General features: G+C 40.4%; 1 protein-coding gene across 1 annotated transcript; it reads right to left on the bottom strand.

Moving 5' to 3' along the window:
* Positions 1–5,112: 5,112 nt before the first annotated feature.
* Positions 5,113–15,088, bottom strand: dedd (death effector domain containing). The gene is made up of 5 exons (XM_005943472.3): positions 14,775–15,088; positions 12,715–13,346; positions 10,339–10,443; positions 10,099–10,236; positions 5,113–8,596 (listed from the first exon to the last, which is right to left on the bottom strand). The coding sequence occupies exons 2-5, from the start codon at positions 13,277–13,279 to the stop codon at positions 8,190–8,192; spliced, it is 1,215 nt and encodes a 404-aa protein (XP_005943534.1). The 5' UTR covers positions 13,280–13,346; positions 14,775–15,088; the 3' UTR covers positions 5,113–8,189.
* Between the last annotated feature and the right edge of the window lie 2,428 nt (positions 15,089–17,516).

Genomic DNA, 17,516 nt, shown 5'->3' with positions numbered 1-17,516 from the left:
ATTGATTCACTGATCCACACCACCACCACGGTCCAGGATGAGACAACAAACATCCACGATTACATCACGAAGATGGCCCCAACTGACCGCATGCTCAGTGAATACCTCAGGCTGCAGAAACTCAAGAAAGAGGAGGAAGAGGAGGAACCATCATGGAAGGACAGGCCCCTGCACGGTATGTACCACCAGCAGATAGAGGAAGTGGCTGACATCCAGAAATCCTACCAGTGGCTGAACAAAGCTGGACTGAAAGCCAGCACAGAGGCACTAATCATGGCAGCACAAGAACAAGCTCTGAGTACAAGATCCATTGAGGCTGGGGTCTATCACACCAGGCAAGACCCCAGGTGCAGGCTGTGTAAAGATGCCCCAGACACAATCCAGCACATAACAGCAGGGTGCAAGATGCTAGCAGGCAAGGCATACATGGAACGCCATAACCAAGTGGCCGGCATAGTGTACAGGAACATCTGTGCCGAGTATGGCCTGGAAGTCCCGAGGTCAAAATGGGAGACGTCCCCAAGGGTGGTGGAGAATGACCGAGCTAAGATCCTGTGGGACTTCCAGATACAGACGGACAAAATGGTGGTGGCTAACCAACCGGACATAGTGGTGGACAAGCAGAAGAACGTGGCTGTAGTGATAGATGTAGCGGTTCCCAATGACAGCAACATCAGGAAGAAGGAACACGAGAAGCTTGAGAAATACAAAGGTAAAGTAAAGAAAAGACTTAGCTAGCTGACCAGCATATACTGAAAATAGGATTTATGTAATACTGAGCAGGTCATTTCTCTGAGTGTACTTCAAAACCAGCTCACCATAAAAAATCGGTTTCCTGCAGTCCAGAATTGTTGCCCACAGTTTTGTTTTGTTTTTCCAAAAATAACCTCTGACAAGAGGTCTGCTCTGTTTCACTTCAGCATCAGGTAATGTTCAGATGTTGATTCATGGTTTTCTTCAGTTTTTGATCTCCTGCAGAATATTTTTAGGTTATCTGCTATAAAAAGCCAGGCCAGGAAAATCCTTCATGTTTTTCTGTGTTTTATCCTCAGTTACTTTGACACAAAGGCATCTGCTGTGACGCTCACACCTCTGATGAAGTCTCACAGTGTCAGCCTTGTTTTTATACATAGATATACAAATATGGATATGTACTGTAAATGATCAGAATTATAACATTTTTGACTGTCTGAGTAAAATTGAATTGACTTGAATCAGGACCCTGTGAATCAGAATCATATCAGTTAGTGAATACCAATCCCTTATATACATGAACACATATACATGACTACAAACTTATTTAATGGAAAATTAAAATGCTCAAATTTGAAAGATTGTGAGTTATTTGCTTCATGTATTAGCTGTTTAGTCAATAAAAATTTCGTTTTTTTGAGTTGAGGAGAATCAAATAATGCCTAACATTAATTGTACCAATGTTGTTGTGTACTTGGCACAGATTAAATTAAGACGTTTTAGTTTAAGAAGTTTTGAGCAAATGATATATTAGGTAGCAATTATAGGAATGTATGGTTTAGGATATAAAAAAGTACATTTATTGATTTACAGTGAAAAAAAGTGCCTGAAATTGGTCTTGTACAACAGGATCACCTGTTGAGAAAGAAAAAAGTAAATAGTAAATATTAAACATTATTGTGCAACATGCAAGATCGACAGCGCACAGTGTGCTTTGAGGTAGCAGTCAAAAAGGGTGTAGTTTGTGTGTGTGAGCACCCGTGTGTACACCTGTGAGCATGAACGCACTTGTTTTTAAAAGGATCCTTCATGTAATGATCTGCTAGAGGGTGTGGGGGGGCCACAGCCCCGTCCTCCAGGGCATGAAGCAGGTATGGAGGAGATCAAAACTCCAGACATCCAGAGGCCCCCAGAACACAAGAGACCAAGGAAGACCAACAGAGGGGCAGCCGCGCCACTGTCCCAGAAAGAGCTGAGGAGAGTCCCAGATGAGGGCTCACTCAGCAGCCGCGGAGCAGAAGCCAGGGGGGGTTGCAGTGACGTGCCCGTGAGCTCCGCCGGCAGCCAGCTGCGCCAGAGTGACCGAGCCCCAGGCCGAGAGGCCGAGGGCACCCCACCTCCGAAGTGGCCCGAGCGAGCCCCAGGCTCCAGGCCCCGATAAGCAGGCCACCAAGGAGTGAGCCGGTGTGTACCTGGACGCCCATCCCCGGACACAAAGAACCACCAACGCACCGATGTCTGAGGGAGTCCGCCACTGGCAGGGGAAGTGGTGGTGGGGGGAGATAGGCCTCCAAACCTTGGAGGGCCTGAGATGTCCCCAGAGAGGTGGCGCCTGACACCCAACCTGACATATAGACACAGACATACAGGCACACACAGATACAAACATCCATCCCACCCTCATGCTCTCATATGCACTTACTCCACACTCAACCAACGTGGAGACAGACATAAAGAGACGCTGTACACACGATCACACTCCCCAAGCGTACTCTAAGCCCCGGGTCTAGGTACCCTTGCCCCTGGAGGGGGGAACTGCACCCAGACCCAGGTGGTGTTACCCTTTTCCCTGCGGTGGGGGGCAGACCGCCCCGACTCCGCAGCAGCAGGGAGGCCCCACACTCCAGACCGCAGTCGGACGGCCAACTCCTCCTCCTAGCCCCCCCGCTCCAGCAGGTCGCAGAGAATGGGGGTGAGAGAAGACTCCAAACCTCCCTCCACCCGCTCATTGTAGTGTTGATGCTGTGTTTTAAGGCATTTAAACCCAGGAGGGCATGGAGCTACCTGCCAGAGAGCAGCAGGTAAGCGCATGTCCCTCCTGCTAGCCCTCAATGTCTACGTGTATTTAAAATTGAGAGGTGGGCAACGACGCCAGGGGTGAGGTGTACACCCTGATGGTCTTTTGGATCCGTGTAGCGTGCCCACCCCCAAGATCCTATATGTATGTGTTATGAGAGTGTGAGTAATGTGAATGTCTAAGTTGTGAGATAAAATTGAGGCACAGGCAGCCAGAAGGGGACAGAGGGGGGGATGCCTCCCCTGCACCCTGGTGACACACCAAGCCCATCCGGACCGGGGCCCAGAACAGCAGCGCCGCCCGGCCCCACAGAGCCCCAAAGGCTCCCACCTTCTTCGTGGGCCAAAGGTAATTTTTTAAAAGTGATCTTGAGCAGTAGTTTTACAGGTTGTGTGTTTGTATCTTTAGTGTTTTATATTGGCTGCTTTTTCAGTCTATTTGAGTCCAAAGGATCGACCAATCTACACATAACAGTCAACTTAGCAAAGAACTCATTTGTACATGTAACTTCATATGTAGGCACTTTGTTACTAGCAGAAAGCTGCCTCAGAAAGTTGGCTGTGTTGAAGACTAAAGCTGCTCATACAAAATATTGACTTTCAAGGTCATTAGAATTGTGAAAAACTGTTTTTGTCTTGTATACCATATAATTTTAATATACACTATATACCTTACTATACCATGTGTATTAAAATGTGCACCCATTTCCCTAGCAAAAGCAAATAAACAGGTGGTTCAAGACTTTTGCACAACAGTTTCCAAAACTAAACATGTTTTTAAAAATTCCATGCTAGCTTAATTATAACTATCTTAAACCTAACATTAAAGGGTGCTGGCTGCCGCCACTCTTGTTCTACTTGTCACACAAACTTGTTTTTGAGAGTTTGTGCATTAGATGACAGTTTGTGTCCATCAGAAAAAAAAAATCAAAACATGTATTTGAGCTCTGGTGGGTAACTTAAGTCCAAACAGCAGACCACCACAGCCGTGCAGTGCTAGCCGAGCCAGTGAGGACCACCACAGCTTAAATGAATACACTTTTTTCCAACTGAATGTCTTCTGGCTGCACATCTCCTCTCTCACATGCAGCCCCATTCCCTGTTTTTCAGCCTCCATGTCTGTATCCTGTGTGATAAAAACATGAGTCACAAATGAATTAGCCTGATTTGTCCTGTAATATAGAATGCAGTTTTAATATCTTAGGCAATATAATTAATTTAAAAATTACATTGCAACAACACCATTCCCTTATGAACACACACACTGCACAATTGAGTTATATTGTGATGATGGAAAGAAACTGTCCATCAGATAAATTAAGCCTGCAAACAGTTGTCTGAAAACCCTCTTTTGTCTGATCGATCCCTAATGACATTTAAATTTACAATAATGGATTACACAGCAGTGGGGAGTAGATTTAATCGCAGTACATGTCTTTCTGAAAGTGCTGCAACAGGTTTAAGGACATAATTCATCTACTGTTATCAATTTCAGTGCCAACAGAGCAGAGCAGCTCACTGAACTCCACTCCTACAGATGTTGATTATATTGTTAATAATTTTAGGATTATTAACACAACTCTGGATACTCTTGGTCCTCTGAAAATGAAAGCCTCAAATCAGAAGTTCTTGCCTCTCCAGTGTAACTTTCAAACATGCACGTTAAAGCAGATCACTTGTAAGCTGTAGAGGAAATGGCATCTCACTAGAAGTTACCATTTAGCCTGGAAAAAGAATTCGCTGCTCTATAAAAAAAAAAAAAGCCATTGGTAAAGCTAGAACATTTTGCTTTTGATGATTGATTGAAGAAAATAAGAACTACTATGGGTATGCTGTTGAAAAATCAATGATGGGATGGCATGTTGCTGCAGGATGCTGTGGTAGCCATGCTGGTTCAGTGTGGCTTCAATTTTGAATAAATCTCCAACAGTGTCACCAGCAAAGCCCCCTGACACCCTCACACCTCCTCCATGCTTCACAGTAAGAACCATGAATGTAGAGACCATCATTCACCTTTTCTGCATCACACAAAGACAAAGACTTATCAGACTAAAGCACAGATGTCCACTGGTCTAATGTCCATTCCGTGTTTTTATTGGCCCAAACAAATCTCTTCTGCTTGTTGCTTTTCCTCAGTCGTGGTTTCTCAGCAGCTATTTGACCATAAAGGCCTGATTCACACAGTCTCCTCTGAACATGTAGAGATGTGTCTGCTACTGGAGCTCTGTCTAAAATATGACATATTAAGAATTATTTATAATTTTTTTCTTTGCTACATAATTCCATATATCTTGCTTCATATATTTGATGTCTTCGGTATCTACAATGTAGAAAGTAGTCAAAATAAAGAAAACCCTTTAAATCAGAAAGTGTGTCCAAACGTTGGACTGGTTGTGATACCAGAGCGATAGAAGCCAGGTCAATAAACTACATGTTCTCCAATGAACCATCCCAGGTGTACTCTCAGTGGCAGGGGACGATATGAGAACAGCCCCACCAAGGCTGGAGATGCAGAAATACTGGAAGAGCATAATGGGCTGAAGGACACAACACATAACAACAATGTTCAAAACTCTCAAGCATGAAGAGTAGAAAAGTACTATATAAGAACCAGAACAATTTGCCATTTAGTAACAGAAGGCAGACATTGAAGGTAGCTACATGTACCTTGGAATCCCACGAGCAAACAGGAGCCATGAACCATGAGGAATAGTGGTAGAAGTGGACAGGCAGAGGAAGATGGCTGTAGCTCAAGAATAACCAAGGGCTGAGACAGGAGCTTGAGAAGATGCGGAGGGTGAAGGCAACAGTAGTCCCTGTGGTAATCAGATTACTTGGGGCAGTGACCGCCAAACTGGGTGAGTGGTTCAAGCAGATTCAGGGAACGACATCCGAGATCTCTGTCCAGAAGAATGCAGTCCTATGAACAGCAAAATTATTGCACAAGACCCTCAAACTCCCAGGCCTCTAATACAGGACCCATGATCGAAGGATAAAGAGCGCCTTCAGGGGTGAGTTTGGATTATTCTTTTTTTTTTTTTTTGTAATATTTGCAGTGCCACGTAAAATCAAAACTTTCTACAGGCCTATTTTCTGAAAGAAATGCAAAACTGAAGTAAGAAAATGTGACCCACAAAAATATTTACAAAATGGTTACATTGTGACTTGAGACACTGACACCATAACAGGTTGCATGCAATTTAATGTAAAAGCTGGATTTAACAACTACCATAACATACAGTCAACATACACCTACCTATTTCCTAGATACGAACTTTTAACCTTAACATGAAATTCCACTGGATAAAAATATAAAATGTATGCCTCTTCTATATCATTCACAGTGGCCTGTCAAACTTGCATGTTCTGATATGTCCCAAAAGATGCCATTATGGCCAACACAATACGGGGCTTTTATTTATTTCTTTCCTAGGATCAAAAATCATAATAAAAACACACGGAATTTTTATAAGGTTACATAAAACCAAATGCTAAATTCAGGTCACCATTTAACTAACTGATGAGAAGCTAGACAAGATTCAGTTACATTTTTAACACAAGTAAAATTTCATTACAACATTTGACAAAAAAAAATGCATATCTGTAATGCATTAAGAGAAAATATTAAGCTGGAAAGTGAACAACTGCATTAAAAACACAGTTTGCTGATTACACAGTACACATTTGCTTCTCTTGAGTACTGGCCTGTTCATGTCGTAGGAGATTTTAGGGTAGGCATACAGAAAAACAAAGGAAAATGTAAAATAGCAGAATTACAGATTGATGTTCCAGGTAACAGTACGCACTGAAATGATATTCAGTCTCCGATCTACTTCATCCTCGATATACTGCTATTACACATTTTCTAACTGAGCTTGCATTGGCCTGACATCAATGTCAATTTGTCATTTATCCTGATGAATTGCATCCAAAAAGATGATTCTGCATATCAACATTTGATGGTGAACACTAACATTAACATTACATGTCACTGCAAGAAATAGGGCCTACTTTGCAAAGTAGTAAAGTATAGTTTGGCGTGATGAAAGGGCATGTATATGTCAGACATTGATACATTCTTAGTCCTGTCTTACACTTGGATTTATTAAACATAACAAGTGGTTATAATTTTAGGGGCGGGGGGCCACATGTGGTTTTCACAGGCACCCATCCATTATTAGTTTCATGTTACACTGTGAAAGCCTCCTACTAGAAGCATATAATTGTGCAACTTAAATTGTGGAGGATCAACATGCTTTACATCTTGCTATTATATTATTTTGGCTTCTACAGTGCTATTTTTTTACGCTTTATTTTCTGTTTGAAAGTTACCATACCTGTGACAACTGCTTTTTAAGGGATGGGATGAAATGAGATGTGATGTTATTTCAACACCTCCTGTAGCACTATTAGAGGAGACAAGTTTAACTACATGCTCATGTTGTATCCATAGAAGAGATTGCTCTTTATACCAATTCTAAAGCTAAAGCTAGATGAGAGATTTGTAACCAATCACAGACAATCACTGACTCTCTGTCACCCACATCACTTTGGTCTGGCATCTTGCTTCCTGCACCTACTGACGTGACTGCACATACTGGTGTGAATTTCCCTGCTGTTTTACAGATTTGTGTTTAGTGTCATTATAAAATTTATTCAACATCAGTCTTGCTTCATAATTAACACAGCAAGTAGGTACAGGGTGACAAAGGAACTGACACACTTTCAAATCCATACATATTAAGAACACCACAAAAGTCCATTTCTCACTGGAAATAATTGAACACATTAGAATTATTCTCTTACATTGTTTCCATAAACTGGCAGTGACTTTACAATTGAATTTGAATTCACAGCTGTTGGCAGACAGAATGTGTTAAAGAATGCCAGGCACAGTAAAGGTGACAGGGAAAGAGAAGCTTGATCCTTGCAAAAGTGTTCACAGAACATTCTCTCGTTGGGTATGCCAAACAATTTGTAATCTACCTGGGAAAAAAAACACAAAACAAGTCTAAAAATAAGTACATCTCCCACTGGGAGTAACTTGTGAGAATTAAGTGTTTCCTGCATTCAAAATAACTTCACCTTAAAACAGGATTGAACAGTATCTTTAGGTTAAAAGTTTTAAATGAGCTGAGCTAACATACCACAAACAAGAAATTGGTTAAATTCAATGCACTTGTTTGATTCCATCCTTGAAGAAAATGAACAATAATACCAACTTGTTTGCATCACCCCTTTGTTTTTGCCAACACAGTTCCATTTCTCTGTACATGCTATGGAAAGGGATGCCAAGTAGATAACATATGAACTTAGTTCTCAAATATTTAATGGGGTTGGCTGGAAGTTCTTCAGTTCCTTTCAGGCACCTTAAACAACAATCACATCTCACTCTACTCCCTACCACCTGGAGAATGTTTCTAAGATACAGAGTCTTTGTTACCCACTGCTGAGCTCCCTCCACTTGTGACCAAATTACGGAGCAGTTTGCGTCGACCAGCTTGGTAGTCCTCCTCATCAACATTGACTAACAGTTTTATAGCCTCGTGGCCTACAGCCTGTTTTAGGGAATCTGTGATAAAGACCCCTTTGAGGGCCTCTAACAATGATCCATTGATGTAGTCCCTCCAAAAGGCATCCAAGTAGGTGAGCTCAGAAAATTTGATGTCACAGATGATGGAGCCCAAGTCTCGCGATTTTAGGATAGTGTTGGCCTGGTTGAAGCGCTCAAATTGCCGCTCCACTGCCTCTTGCTTGTTGGAGAAGACGTTGCCCTGAAGTGCAGATTCATGCTGGCAGTACTCAGCACGAACTCGTAGACGAATATCTGAAAGGATTGAACAAAAACACAAAAAACAAGAGACTGTCAAAGTATTCTGGGCAACTTCTTTGTCATTAATTGTCTTGTAAATGTTGTACAAGATAATGATTATTTCAATCATTACAGTGTTAAAACAATCAAACAACAGAAGATATGCTTCAAACTCACACATCGCTTCTATACTATACTCTTCCTGATATTCCAAATAAAGCAACACTCCTAAAAGCAGCAGTCATATCAACTACAAATTACCACATGCTTTTTTCTGTTCAGTGCAATTTGTAGTAAATTGAGAGCTACAGAGCTCATAAACCACATGTGTAGTTTATTTAGGGGCGATCGTGGCTCAAGAGTTGGGAGTTCGCCTTGTAATCGGAAGGTTGCCGGTTCGAGCCCGGCTCGGACAGTCTTGGTCGTTGTGTCCTTGGGCAAGACACTTCACCCGTTGCCTACTGGTGGTGGTCAGAGGGCCCGGTGGCGCCAGTGTCCGGCAGCCTCGCCTCTGTCAGTGCGCCCCAGGGTGGCTGTGGCTACAATGTAGCTTGCCATCACCAGTGTGTGAATGGGTGGATGACTGGATATGTAAAGCGCTTTGGGGTCCTTAGGGACTAGTAAAGCGCTATATAAATACAGGCCATTTACCATTTAAATATATCCCACCCAAAATGTTAAGTTCTGAAAGGCAATAATAAGCAACAAGGCTAGATTAAAAAACAAAAGGTAGTTCGAGACCATGACTTTCATTGCAAAACTAATTGCACTGCTTTAGTTAATACAAAAGACTGCTTTGTTTCTACTCTTTTATCTCTTTGAACTGCGTGTGGACATTAAAGGTGAATCTTTGGATTGATTTAAAGTCAAACTAACAGAAGTTTCACTGTTAAAATTTGCCTTTGCCCTCTTGCGGTGTACCTCAAGGGTCCTCTATTTTGTGTACCTCTATTTTGGGCCCATTAGGTTTGCTTTGAGGAAACATAATCTGTCTTTTCATCGTTTTGCTGATGAGATCCAGATTTATAATCATATGATATTCACTGCGGTTCTTGTTAAACTGCCTTAAAAACCTAATGAATTGGTTAAAGCAATACTTTTCGTCATTTTCATTAATGAAAGCAAAACAGAAATTGTTATATTTGGTGTGCTAACCAGCTGATAGACTGTGCTGCCTCTTTTGGCTACTTGGGCTCACACATCCATGAATCTGATAAAAACTTGAGTGGGACTATTGACAGCTCTTTCAACTTTGGAGAAATATATATATATATATATATATATAATATATAATATTAAAATAATTATATTATATATATATATATATATATATATATTTGTAAAAAAACCAAAACAAAACAAAATGATGCAGGGCTGTGATTGGATATGTTTGGTGTATGTGTGCACATACACACACATAAGATAGTAGAATAGAAACACTGATATTTCACTTTGTGGGACTAATAAAGGTATAACAAATCAAATCAGATAACGCAGTATATGCAGTTTCTTCTTACCGCATGTTTGCTTCTCTCTGCAGTCAGCCGAAGAGTGAATTCTCTTCCGTTTGCGGTTTGGTACAGGAGGAGTTGGCTTTGTTTGTGCAGGACCCACGTGTGGTGCTGATGGGGAACAACAAATGACTGGCTGGGGACCTAGAAAACAACATTATTTTTATTATGTTTTTTAGTCATCTGAATCGTACTACAAAATGTGAATAGGAAGACATAAGCGTGCACTCAGATGTCAGAACCCACCTGTTCTTCTGTACGGTACAGTGTCTTTGTTCTGTACTCTTCCTCTTGGTAATATATATCGCACTGATGTCTCTTCCAGGTATTTATCAACAGGGTCTGGGCACACTGAAAAGAAATGATTTCTGATATTATTTTATTTCAAAAGCTAATGTGTGTGTGAATGTGTGTGTGAATGTGTGTGTGAATGTGTGTGTGAATGGGTGTGTGAATGGGTGTGTGAATGGGTGTGTGAATGTGTGTGTGAATGTGTGTGTGAATGCGTGGATGACTAGTTGTGTAAAGCGCTTTGGGGTCCTAGTAGTAGTAAAGCGCTATACAAATACAGGCCCATTTACCATTTAATCCTCTTCAAACTACAGGAATCAGTCACACATAATGCAAAGATGACATGCAGCAATCAACATTTATGTAAAGAACGGATTAAATTAGCTTTATATGTATCATTTTAATGTTTGCATTAAGACAATACACAAATAAGGTGACGGTTCTAGAATGATGTCTTTACTCCAAGCAACATGGTTATAAACAAAGGCTTTGAATGAAAATGGAACAGAATTAAATTAAAAAAAAATCATGTTAAAAAAATGTAAAAAGTAAAAAGGCTTGAAATTCATGTTAGTGAGCCGGTGACACTGGATGATATTTCTGACTGCTGGATTGTTTTGTTTTCTTTTTTAAAGCTAGAGCTTAAATTACAGCATTGGGTATTACTGTTTAACATTACTGCATTTACTGTATATTGTCTCCTTAACTTCTTCTCCCCATGGTGTCTATTGTGCTGGCAGAGGAAAGCAAAGAGAAAGATGATATTTGCAACAGAAAAAAAGAAAAAAAAAATCAGAAACTAGCATTATTAGTTAGTTCACATCCCATTTTATCTTAGGATGATATGGTACACCTCATAGTACCATATCACCCCAACAGGACGCGTTCTCAGACTGCTGGTTTACTTGTGTCACCGGGGTATTTAAAAGTAGAATGGGAGGCGGTGCCTTCAGCTTTCAGGGCCCTCTTCTGTGGTTTGGATTTGTGAAACAGACACCCTCTTCTACTTTTAAGGTTAGACTTAAAAATTTCCTTTTGACAAACTACATAGAGCTAGGGCTGTGCAATATTACCAAAAGTAATTTCTTATCCCGATAATGATGTATTATAACAAAATTCTGTGCATTTTCTGTAAATTCAGCGAACAGCTTATTTAATCACCACATCAAAAATACCATTTATTTTTTACACTTATATTAAACAATCAAAATGAAGTAAGACTGGGCCTTAAGTAGCATTATCCCACAGTAAAATCCACTAGATGACGCACACAGTCACAGAAGCGCTTCCCTGAGGCCTCTGGCTGTCATTACTGCTCCTGTGTGGTCGTCAGGCAAACATCCTGTCTCCAAACATCGACTGCAGTGTCAGTCTTGGATTAAGTGCACTGTTAAGCTAACACGGGGTGAGTTGCAGATGGCTGCCCCTACCGGAGCCTGGTTCTGCTAGCGGTTACTTCCTGTTTAGGGGGAGTTTTTCCTTATCACCATCACAAAGTGCTTGCTCATGGGAGGTCATCTAATTGTTGTGGTTTCTCTGTTTAATTGTATGGTTTTTACCTTACAATACAAACACTGTGAGGCAACTATTGTTGTGACTTGGTGCTATATAACTTACTGAAGTGAACTGGTCTGCAACAATGCTTAAGTTATATGTCAAAGTAACATCCAGAAGACCTAAAGTTTCCCAGCAGAACATTACCCAAACATCACACTGCCTCTGCCAGCTTGCCTTCTTACCATAGTGCATCCTGGTGCCAGGTGGTCCCCAGTTTAGTGATGGAGATGCACATGTGATGTAAACAAAATTGCAATTCATCAGACTAGGCACAGCTTTCCATTCCTCCATGGTCCAATGTTGACGCTTACTTGGCCACTGTTGGTACTTTTAGCAGTGGACGAGACCAGCATGGGCCCCATATGCAACAAGCTGTGATGTACTGTGTATTCTGACACGTTTCTATCAAAACCAGCGTCCACTTTTTTTTTTTTTGTTTAGCTACAGTACCTTGTCTGTTGGATCTGACCACATGGGCAAGCCTTCATTTTCCACATGCATCAGTGAGCCTTGGCTGCCCATGACCCGGTCAATAGTTTACAACTGTTTCTTCCTTGGATCACTTTTGATAGATACTACCTACTGCAGACTGGGGCACTGAGATGCCCCATCCAGTTGTCTACCTATGACAATTTGGCCCTCGTCAACCTAACTAAAATCCATTTTTCCAGTTTTTCCTGCTTCACACCACTCTAATGTAAATTCCTGCATGAATGTGCAACTTATTTTTGTAGTCATTTATAGGACAACATGGAGTTGGTTAGATTAACTCACCGGCCTGCCGTTTCCTGAGTGTGACATAAGGCAAAAGGTCATGGCGGGTGATAATCCTTAGAAGCTGCAGCACATGTCTGAAGTTTGTCTCATCACAGCGACCCTGGCGCTCTAACGCCAGCAGAAAATCTCTTCCACTCCTGATGCCACCTCGCTCATACTCGTCAATCACATCAACAAACAGGAATGACAGTACCCTTACATCCCGATGTGTTAGCTGGGCTCCAACTATGTCAAACATACGGTGGAGTGAGTACAGCCCATGGGAGTTATCCACTGCTTCCTCGGGCCATGGTTCAAAGCCCCCATCTCTTCTGGTCAAGCTAGAGTTGGTGGAGGAAACAGAAACATTCCTGTTGACCAACTCCCCAGTAGTGGCTAAAGCACCAGGGCAGCCTGGCCTGCCTGTCAGAGGCCTATGTTCAAGAAGCCCAGCATTTGCACTGCTCTGACTCGACTCCAGCTGATTCGGGTGAATGTGAGGTCGGATCTGCTGAGCATTGGAGTTCTGAGCAAGCTGGGGAGGTATAAGAGCATTAGGGAGTTGAGGTTGTTGTGATGTCATCTCAGGGGCCAATGGTGACGAGGGATGCGAGAATCCCTGCAACTCCTCCTTCCAATCAATTGATGAACTACAAATAAGGAAAGGAACAAAGACATAAATTTTCAAGCACTTCTGATAAAGCTTAAACATGAATAACCAAACGTTAACATGATACAAACAAACAAATAGGATCACTCACATCTTACTTTTGAGAAGGCATTTCATAATTACAGTCACGGGTGGAAATTAAAATTTATCAGCTACTCAAGCATTTAATCTGCCACTATCTTGCTTTTTTGTGTGTAAAAAAAAGGAAAAAAAAGAAGCCTGGTGCTTCGTGGACCACGCCGTTGCTTTTTTATAACCATTCCCTTGTTTCTGGCTTTCAAAAAATGGCGGTTTTAATTTTCACGAACGAGACCGAGTCACGCTACTGACCAGCAGCCGTCTCATACCGCTACCTGGGCTGCAGCAGATATCTTGCGCTTAAACTGTATAATATATAATCTACATTTATTTCCTCTCCTAATATTTTACACTACAGTTCATTCTTCATTTACAAAATATGTGCTTTGCTAACCCTTGTGATTGCATATTCTGTAAACATCAACTCTTTGTGGGTGCGGACAAGATAAGAAAGTTTAACTTTTATACTTTTACAAAAAGTTGAATTATTTAGATGCCAGATGTTGGGTTGTTTGTTCTTCCCTTTCTTTATTAGAGGTTTCATACATTTTTAATGTCACAGACGCCTTCATTTACATCTGATGTTCACTTTTCCTCACTTATACAATCAAGTAATCCACTAGGTGAGATAATGTGAGATGAGAATTTCTAAACCAAAGCAAGGAAAAGGGTTTCTGACAGAGTATATCATACCCTAAAAATACCTAAAATAAAAATACTTTAATGACAATTACATTCCATACTGCATTCTGGGAACATTCAGACTGAATGCAAGTAAAATATCAATATAAATGCCCGTTACATCACCGTCCCAATGCCTGCGAAAACAACAAGCATTATAAATCACTAGTCAAATACGAAAATGTCTGCTTATGTTGTGGCGACTGTAATTCAAAGTCTTGTTAACATTTATATAAATTCACGAGCCCAACTCACTTGAATAGTTTCTAAAATAAAATAAACAAGAACCACTTCCATCTGAGCAGCAAACCACAAAACAGGTTAACAGCTAGCCACGTACCAAACGGAAGTTAGCTAGAAAGCTAACTACATTTAAATAGATTTAAAGAAACTGCAGTTTGTTTGTTTTTCGTATGATTGCCACATCCCTGTTATTGTTCTCTAGCTTAATAACCACTAATATGTAAAGATTACGCAATACAATGCTACACCGATCTTTATGAATTACGTTATTTGTTGTGACTCCTCATCGATTTAGTCATGATTTCATGTAAGCTGTAACGTCACCTACCTACAGTAATAAGATCAGTAAAAAAAATTACAACGAAACAAAAGATATACATAATTATCAAAGATACATTTATGTTACCTTTAATGTGTCCTGATGAGTCCGAAGCTATCAAACTTCAGTAGGCAGCTAACGGTAAGTTAGCTTCTCGGGATGTAATAGCAACGCTTCTTTGAAGGTAGAAACCAAGTTTAGCTACGTTTAATGTTTTGGTCAACTGCACGATATTTGTTAAAGACATAGGTTCCCACCCTATTAACATGCGGCACTGCTGCTTTCAGGGTGAGTTTCAGATACGAGTTCGTTTAATGGTTTTGGTCTTCAGCCTGACACCGTGGGAAAATAAGGAAACAATTTTCAGTCTTCAGCTAAAATGAAAGAACTTCCAGTTCAATGATCAGTTCAGTTCCGGTGTTCGGGGTACTCAAATTAGCCACTCGCTTTGTGAAAACCCCTTGGTAGTACACAGACGCGCTTGTGTCTGTAGTTCAATATAATATTATCAAGGAGTTTTTGTGCAACCTCATGACTGGATAGCTTATTAAAATGTAACATGGACGGTCTGTGTCAGTGGTTAACCTTATTCCTGTACGGATTCTCCTGTGATATTTGGTGATACTAATTCATATCACCAAATCTGCTTCTGTCAAGATACGTGTATGTATATTTACAGGTTTTAGCAAAGAGTATTGTCAAAAGCTGGAGACTATATATATATATGTGTATATATATATTAGATAATATATATATATAATAGTATAGAAGATAGTAAAAAAATTATTTATTTATATTATGTCTCTTTGTATATATGTGTGTGTGTGTGTGTGTGTGTGTGTGTGTATATATATAAGAATGAAGAAAATGCAATTAACCCAAGACAGCAGTCAAACTCATGTTTATTTTCTTCTGCAAATTAGCAAATCTAAATATAGTTTTAGTTGAACATGTGAAAATATTTTTTTGAGATGTTATGTTCTAAGTTGAAGGCATTGTATACGTTTTTGTTGTTCAAATTTAGATGATGAGGATGTAAACCTGAGGGGGTAGGGCTAAATAAGTATATACTTCTGCCTACTCCTTTTCAAACAACTGTATGGAATGATTTTATGAAACGTTGGTGAATGTATATGTTTGAAATAAAAAAGAACTGAACTGAACATAAATATATTTATTAGTTTGTGTTGTCAAACAAAACCTAACATTCAACCGCTGAAATAACAGCAGGCAGTATTTTGTTCTTGATTAGAGAACACAATCTATTCTCTAATAAAGTTGGGATTCTAAGTGACATTTACTGCTTGTCGTGTGAGGGTTACTAAGTAAGATCAGATTTTTTTTACCTGACATGTCAGGTAACGTTGCCCACATGTGACCAAAAGTAATTTTTTCATGTTTCTTCGATACTGGAATATTTGTGTCGCTAGTTTAGTAAATTAGGATAAAACTAGAGATGGGAAGCTCCAAGAAGACATTTCGACATCCCGAAGTGCAGATGTGTCGAAACACTGCTCCAAAACGTGGTCCACAACACCCAGATCACGTGACCACGACAAACCCAGGTTTTGGTACCCCAGTTTCGACTGGTGGCGTACCATACCCAGTCTTTTGGGCTGAGGCTTGTAATTATTGACTTCATGTTTTTGACCCTGCGACAGACTGGCGACCTGTCCAGGGTGTACCCTGCCTCTCGCCCTATGACAGCTGGGATAGGCTCCAGCGCCCCCCGCGACCCCGAAAAGGATAAGCGGAAGCGAATGGATGGATGGATGGTTTTTGATACTACCGTTTCAATTATATGCGCGTGTAAAAGAAAATAATACCGTCTCTGTCATTATTATTTTTGCTGTGGATTGTGAAGACTAGACTATCCAATCTCTTAAACACTGGAATCTAAAGGATAATGAAATAAACATTATATAGATCTATAAATAATATATAAATAGCTTATTTTAATGATTACTGGAGAGAAAGCGAGAGACAGAGGCTGGTGGGTGAGCTCCATTCACTCCTATCAGCAGAGAGAGAGAGAGAGCGGCACACTGGGCTGTAAAATCATTAAAAGATCTCAATAACAACAATACGCCTGCTTTAAGGAGAACATTAAGTTTTGTCAGCTTTCAACAGAAAATGTCATTTGCAGCATTAAGTGACTTCATCCTCACTACAATCCGTTACTTACATATGCGCCGCCATATGTTTATACTATAAAAAGAGACGGCAATAAAACTCATTCATTAATTACAGGCGATCTATTTCTTAACAATTTTCATGACAGATGTGTGTTTTTTTTCTTTTTCTTATGCAGGTTCACTATGACCAAAACTCCAGACTCCCAGTAAAACATCACGCCAGAAAGTTCAGGAAAGTTTCTGCAGTTCAGAGGCTGCTCAGCAGAGGATGAAGATGTGCGTGAAATGGACTGTTACGATTGGTCAGAATTATCCCATGAAAATGTTAACTTTTTTTTATAAAGAAGGAAAACACATGTAGTCTTTTCATTTAAATGTATATTTTTAAGTTAATTAAAATCAAAGCTAACGCTATGCCAGCTTCTCACTTTGCTTGACAGTGTGTAAAACCAACCTGATGACATGAACTTCCAGAAAACCTAAAAGTCAAACAAAAACATTCAAAGTTTCAGGGCTGTGAGCACAAACGAAGCCGTCTGAGCCCAAAAACAGCTGTAAATCAGTGTGGTCGTTACAGTGAACACCGCAGACTTTTCTCTGTTTGTTTTACTATATAAATTGATTTATTGTGAGCAGCAGGAATATTAACAGATGGAGAAATTTGCTGAAGCACATCGATCACTATAGTCACAGA

The sequence above is a fragment of the Haplochromis burtoni genome, unplaced genomic scaffold, assembly GCF_018398535.1.
Source record: "Haplochromis burtoni strain Fernald_Lab_line unplaced genomic scaffold, NCSU_Asbu1 Contig_374, whole genome shotgun sequence".
NCBI lineage: Eukaryota > Metazoa > Chordata > Actinopteri > Cichliformes > Cichlidae > Haplochromis > Haplochromis burtoni.
This window is presented reverse-complemented; position numbering and strand designations above follow the sequence as displayed.